At 36.3% G+C, this 7,255-nt stretch overlaps 1 protein-coding gene across 1 annotated transcript; it reads right to left on the bottom strand.

The window, feature by feature from the left end:
- Positions 1-325: 325 nt before the first annotated feature.
- Positions 326-3,023, bottom strand: LOC131025658 (uncharacterized). Its single transcript, XM_057955454.1, has 2 exons — positions 566-3,023; positions 326-467 (listed from the first exon to the last, which is right to left on the bottom strand). Exons 1-2 carry the CDS (start codon positions 2,845-2,847, stop codon positions 326-328), a joined length of 2,424 nt encoding a protein of 807 aa, XP_057811437.1. The 5' UTR covers positions 2,848-3,023.
- Between the last annotated feature and the right edge of the window lie 4,232 nt (positions 3,024-7,255).

Here is a 7,255-nt window from a genome sequence, read left to right as displayed (position 1 = left end):
TGGACTTTCAGGGGTAAGCCGAAGCTTCACGGTCTGCGCGATCTATTCGAGGGACAGGTAATCAGTTATTTAAGATTATCCTCCACACCGTTACTGGTTTTACTTATGTTCTAATATATTATCTTTGTTGCTTTCTAGGGTGGTGTCATGCCCCTGGAGCCCGATGCTGACGATCTGTCGAGTCACTACTTCATATCAACGCTGACACCGGGCGAACTCTCGGTGAGCTTCAGGCCCCCCGACAACCCATTAGCTCGGGGTGTCCAATTTCCACAGGGCACCGGAGCCCGTGTTGTGGAGGAGCGCGGGGACGAGGAGGATGTACCTAGACAGCCTCGTACGACTCGCAGTCACAGTGTTCGGGGCCCTGTGAGGGATGATTATTAACTTCGCGAGAGTAAGTATCGATAAGAAAGTCATTCGTGTAGTACGAGTCTACATACTCCGCGATCGTATCACCGGCTTCACTATAAAAACAAACAAACTCCGATAGTAATCAATATAACGAACATTAGAACATATTTACATTTCAATGAACCCGACAGTAATCATTTCATGATCGTACCTTATTGCAGCGATTGAATGAGAACATGGCAGTTGGTCTAGCTGAAATACTCGACATTCGCATTTTTTCTTCTCCAGATCCACCTTGAAGCTTCTGTCAGCAGTTTGCACCTTATACTTCATGCCACTCAACCTTTGTGCAGTGTATCGACGACTTTTTTGGACTTCAATAGCTACCTTTTTACCAGCCTCAGCAGTCAAGCCTTGCTCGATTTGTTGTGCAGCCCTTAGTCGCTCGCTGAACCATTTCTCAATAACAATTCTGATTGCCTCTAACATCGAGCATATAGGAAGTCTTCTTGCCCACAACAATCTGGAATTAAAAGCTTCAGCAGCATTTGATGTCATAAAACTGTAGCGTCGCACAGGCATAGGACACATCGAACGAGCCCACTTCTCCGGCCCAATTCCCATTAGTTTATCGTACGCAGCTCTCTTCATAAACTTCAGGGCGTTCATAGCCCTATTGAAGTCGGACTTCTCGTACGCAAATGCAGCTTGTCGATACACCTCGACCACTGCCTTACCGTAATGCTTCAGGTTATTTTGCAAATGGTAGTAGCATAGGCCGTGGGTTGCATTTGGTAACTCATTCCTGATAGCATTGGCAATGGAGATATGCTGATCAGAGACAATCAAAAGTTCATCGGCTTGGCCATAAACACGTCGAATGCGTGACATGAAATAAGTCCACGATTCATCGTTTTCTTTCGGGCCAACACCATACGCGAGTGGGAACAAACTCTCGTTGCCGTCCTTCGTCACTGCAACAAACAAAATACCCCTATTCTTACCCTTCAAGTGTGTGCCATCGACGACAATCACTGGCCGTAAGCTGAACATGAAAGGGGTAGCCGAAGCTGCAAGAGCAACAAATAAGTGTTTGAATCGGCCATCATCGTCAACTTCCCACTCCACCATCGAACCGGGATTGGATTGTCTCAACATGTATAAGTACTTGGGCAGCATCTCGAAGGACTGATCATGTCGACCATAAACCATCTCCGTGGCTCGATTACGGGCTCGCAATGCAACATCGTACTTGATCTGTACGCCAAACTCACGTCGCAGCTCCAGCTGGATGGCCTTCGGCTTCAAGATCTCGCAATCGTCGTGTATCTTCTGTGCTAAATATGCTGCGACGACTTTTGCGGGGGCCTTTATTCGCGCTACGCGCCCTAGCTCACCGTCGCATGAGTGCTCATTGGTGAACTTATACACTCCCCAAATGGCTCCATCTTGTGACGATGCATGGAGCTTGAAGGGGCACGTATCTGAATGCTTGCATTTGAAGTAGACTCGTCTGCTGTCTGATTTGCTGACAGAAAATTCCTTGCCCTGCTTCATGTTCCACAGACCGATTGCAACGATCAGATCATCTTTGCTATTGAAATACATATTCTTTGACAACTCCCGAGGCAGTAGCTGATAATCTTCAATATCCACAAGTGCCGCTGCGGCGTCCAACGGGATAACCGGTACTAACCAATTAGTTAGTTCATCTGCTCCAGGAACCTGTTCGTCATCATCCTCGTCGATCTGCAAATTCTGCCAACCTGCATATTCAATCCCCGCCCTTCTCACGTTCTCTGTCTCCGACAAGTCTTCAGAGGCGCTTGTATCAGTCTCGGCTTCAGACGATGGAACATAATCTTCATCTACATTACCAGCATCCTCCACAAACTGAGGCTCGTACGTATATTGATCATCAGCTGGACCCCAACAACGATCAGTTATTAGGCGATCGTACTGGTACGGATTTGGCTCATCCCATGAAGGCCAACCCGTTGACTGATCATTACCCCAAGTGACCGACGGTTCAACACTTTGTTGCGCCGGTGAATCTCCGGCTGATAGGTCTAAATAAGCATATCTTTGGATTGCTTCCAATCCGTCCCCACCTTCGAATGTTGCAGTGGATTCACCTCCATACCCGGAAGATTGAGGGAGATCGAACGAAGGAACATACACTCCTCCACTGTAATCGTCTTCAACAACATAAATCTCAGGAAAATGTGGCTGCGACGCCAGCAACTGAAGCAAATCATTGTCATCGGCAAGAATATTTTTACTGTATACCCTGCCATTTAATCTCTTCGTCAAATAATACAAGCTGTAATTAGTGCTCAATGAATTCTCCATCATCAGGTAATTTATCATGTACACCGTACTGGCCATTGTGTCTCCGAAAATATGCAAATTCTTAGAAGAGCCGCCGATGTACTCATAACCATTGAAGGCACCTCCATAATTAACCACAAAGTATCTCCCATATTCATTCATCTACAGAAAAAATAATAAATAAATAAATATATGATGTAAATGGAATACAATGTTAAAATACAACATATAACATGTTAATACACTCGAAAAACATCTATCCGCCCGGGGAAGTAGCCGAGGAAATGTGTCCGGCCGTGTATTACATGATATATAATTACACACGGCCGGACACATTTTCAAGGACACTTGTCCGGGCGGATACATAAGTTTCGAGCATAATAACATGAGTTATGTAGCAATATATATGTATAGAACTAAAATGCAACTAATAATTACTAATTAATACTTTAAAACATGATAGAATTTGCTCTAATTCACATGTATTTCCTTCAAACGTGGCTTTAAATCATAGTATGCTATAATATGCTAATAATTCACATAAGCATATAGGATCAAACAAAACATTGAAAATAAACAATAACCAACTTAAATTACATTTCAAACGTAAAATGACATACCTTTAAACGTTCGGATGAGAGAATTCACAAATAATAGCTTCACCACTTGGAAAATATTAGAATTTCTAATGAGTTTGAGTGTTTTTTCACTTTGAGTGTTCGGATGAGAGGATGAGAGAATGAGAGAATTCACTCATATATAAACAAAGATTCCTTCATTTCACGTGAATTTCAATGAAATTAGAGTGTTTGACATGAATACTTTACTGACAAAGCTATTTCACATCATATTTGTCGTTTATCATCAATTTTAAAAAAAAAAAATTATGTCCCTTAATTGAAGGCTAATTAATCGATGGAATATAAATACAAAAAATTAACACAATCCATATTAGCACTCAAAACACACATAGGAACCAAAAAAACATCTATCCGACCGGAACATATATGTGTCCGCCCGGTGAAACCTTGTGTCCGGTCGGACACTTGTTTTTCCCGGTCGGACGCTTGTTTTTTTTTTCCAATGTGTGTTTTGAGTGCTAATATCGATTGTGTTAATTTTTAGTATTTATTTTCCATTGGTTAATTAGCCTACGATTTACTTGTAAAACCTTCGATTTTAATTCAAAAATAAATAAATATTATTTTCTCTGTCAGTATTTCACATGTTCCAACACATATTTGACCGATTTCAATGTTTAAATTGATGAATTGATGTTTTTCTTACACTTTAACAACTTTTGTCATAGATGTGTAAGAACTTTTGCGGAAAACAATGCACATCCATCACATTCAAAGGGCATTTTCGGTTCTTCACTTATTTAGGGCATGTAGTGCTTTGCATGATAAGGGTGGGCATTTTTCAAATTATTCATAAGAGAAAGGGCACTTTAAATTTTGCCTCCTTTAAATATCCGATAACTAATCAGTAAAACTGTTGGGGGGTTGTTAAGGAGTATTATATTGTATTTGAAAGTCTTGATTTGAAAAAACAAAACAAAACTATTTGTACATTTCATATTTGCATCATAGTAGTAAGTTCTTATGGTTTTTTCCATTCTCAGAAATTATATCAAGTATGTAAATTGGTACATATATTACATCAATTCATTGATTTTATGACACACATGACATTATATCAAGTATGTAGATTGGTACATATATATATAATGTTAATTCATTGATTTTGCGCGTGACATTTAAACTAATAATTTTTTTAATTACGTGTATCTAGGCATCCCTCTAGTTAAATTCTGATTATGATTAATGTTTAGTTAGAAATTAGAGCATCCACATCGATCCGGCTCATCGCCCGACTCGAGTCGATTTCGGCAATGAGCCGACCGATGCATAAAGGGGAGGCTCGATTCTTGGCTCATCCGGATGAGTTCGGCTCATCGCCCTTTAAGTGCTCACGCGTGTGTGACACACGCAATTAATTAAAAAGAAAAAATTGAAATTTTGAATTTTAAACTTTGTAACGGCCGAAAATGGACTCTTCCTTTTATTTCTTTTTTTCTTCTTTTTTTTCTTCTTTTCTTCTATTTAAAACACCACCATTTCTTCATTTTTTCTCACTTCTTTCATCAAATCCACTTAGTTTCTCTTCCTTTCTTTTTCATTTTTATCTCTATCAAAAAATGATTTCGTGGTTCTCTGATTCTTCGTCTTCTTCTTTCTACCGGGGGACGAAAAAATAGCAGAAATTATCGTGAATGCACAAGAAATTGTCAATCAATTTATCAATCTGCTAGTTTTGCAAAAAATAACAAATTGATCGAAGCATGTTTGGGCACGTTTCGGGCATCTAGAGCCGAAATAGTTATTTATATGTTTATTTTAATTTTCTTCAATTTTATATAACTTAAATTAATGTAATTTTAATTCAAGTAATTGTGTTATTTAAATTTGTGTCATTTAAATTAAATGAAAAGGATAAAAATCAAAACTCATGGATATAAGCCAGCAGCATGAGTCAAACCAATGCAGGCCTTGGCTCATAAATGATCTTAGAGTATAGATGAGTCAGTTACTGACTCAACTAATGTGGATGCTTTTAATAAATTAAAATAAATCCAGACTAACCCCTAATAAATAAAATGATAATTAGTTAATTTATTATTGGTTGGAGCGCCGACACATCACCGGAGTTTTGATGCCATATTTTTTGATGATATGAGAATAATTAGGGAATCGTAAAGTTAATGAATTGGTATATTACATGATTACATGATAAAATTCCTTATTCTTAGGTGGACCGTCATAAGACAAATCGTGAAATTAGGCAGCATTTGAAGGAGGTCATGTTTAATTTAATAAAATTCAGTGGTTTTAGTCAAAGTTATGCACAAATGCAATTTCATTTCATGTTTATCTTTAGGCAGCATTTTTAATGTCGGTGTCCAGTTAGCTTCGACAAGTGGACTCAGCCAATTGGGAAATTCCTCAGTTTCGTGGGCCCGGCCTCGGACTGAGCCGATTGACTAACTCTTGTAATTTTAAGTACACAGAGCTTCACAAAACGCATTATATTTGTCACATTGTAGCCATCCATATTGTATCTTTTTCTATATAAATTTTTTGATTATTTAAATATATTTTTTAAATAAAAATAAGTTTTACTGTATTATTTATATAGTATCTTTTTCTATAGAACATTGCATTTTATATTTTATATTTTATAAAAATAGCTACAATATGGACAATACAATAAAATAATTGAATATTTTTTATTTTAAAAAATAAATTAAATAAATCAAAAGATTTCCTATTTAACTAGTTGTGAGTGGTCACAATGTGGTTGTTTAATTAGCATCAGTCCATTTGAAATTAATAAATTTATGTTGCCTTATTGTGGCCCGGCCAACCAATCATAAATTGATTAAAAAATTATTTATTTAAATTTTTTAATTTTAAATAAAAAGTAGTATTTGGATAGTTTTACTGTTTTATCCACATATTTGTAAAAAAATAGCTACAATGTAAACAAAACAATAAAATTAACTATTTTTTTTATTTTAAACCAAAAAAAAATTGTGAATCGAATTTTTCTTTTTTATATAATCAGTTTATGATTGGCACAATAAATACAAATAGCATTATTCATTTGAAATTGGTGTTTGAAGAAAAAATAAATAAATAATCCAAAGCATGCAAGATTTCTCTGCAGTCTTAATTAACCAGATTTTATTCTATACCTATATCATGTTTCGTGTCAATTCCGTTGCGTGTCAATTCCGTTGCGTTTGCATGAAGTCGAACAATATATGGTTCTTAAAAACGAAAATTAATTCTTTACATATGAAACTTTAAATTGGTTTACTATTTTTCGTTCTCAATGACTCAAAACCCTCAAACTAATGATTGGAGGAAAAATTAATGTCTTACAGATTGAGCCGTGTCATTCATAAACCTTGAGTTGAATTCATGCAAACTCGATCATTTAGGTAGTTTAGACTTAAACTACCATCATCGAGATAACATATGGGATTAGATTTTATATGTCACTTTATCCCACTATTATATCTATTACTCCCGCCGTTCTTCAAAATTATGGTTTTATTACTATATCCGTACATGCCTGAAAATCGTGCTATTTGCTTATTTGAAAATGACCCCACAAATTTTTCTCACTCACTATTTACAAAAAAACGTGTGACTCAATCTCCACCCAAAACACAATTATACAAATTTTTGTAAAATCCCAGGTCATCTCCTTTGGACCACAAGGGACGAATAGAGTAATTCAAGTTCAAAAATTAAAATTTTTAAAAATTATATACCATCACTTTCAATATATCAACCTATTATAAGCTAATAAAATAAAAATTACATATATATTAACAACCATAAAATTAAACTAAATCACAAAATTAAGCTAATTAGTTCCAGCGACATTCAAGTTCACAAGAACTTAGTTACAATTATATTGCAAAAGCTCCCTCAAATTAAACAACACATATTCACACATTAATTTTTCAACGTTAATCCGTTTTAAATTTGTCTTTAGA

This window comes from Salvia miltiorrhiza, chromosome 5, assembly GCF_028751815.1.
Source record: "Salvia miltiorrhiza cultivar Shanhuang (shh) chromosome 5, IMPLAD_Smil_shh, whole genome shotgun sequence".
NCBI classification, from domain to species: Eukaryota; Viridiplantae; Streptophyta; class Magnoliopsida; order Lamiales; family Lamiaceae; genus Salvia; species Salvia miltiorrhiza.
This window is presented reverse-complemented; position numbering and strand designations above follow the sequence as displayed.

Excerpts from the sequence above, each read along its gene's own strand:
- LOC131025658 (XM_057955454.1), bottom strand. The coding sequence starts at position 2,847 with ATGAATGAATATGGGAGATACTTTGTGGTTAATTATGGAGGTGCCTTC. Across the intron at positions 468-565 it reads CATTCAATCGCTGCAATAAG|TGAAGCCGGTGATACGATCG; the intron begins GTACGATCATGA and ends TTGTTTTTATAG.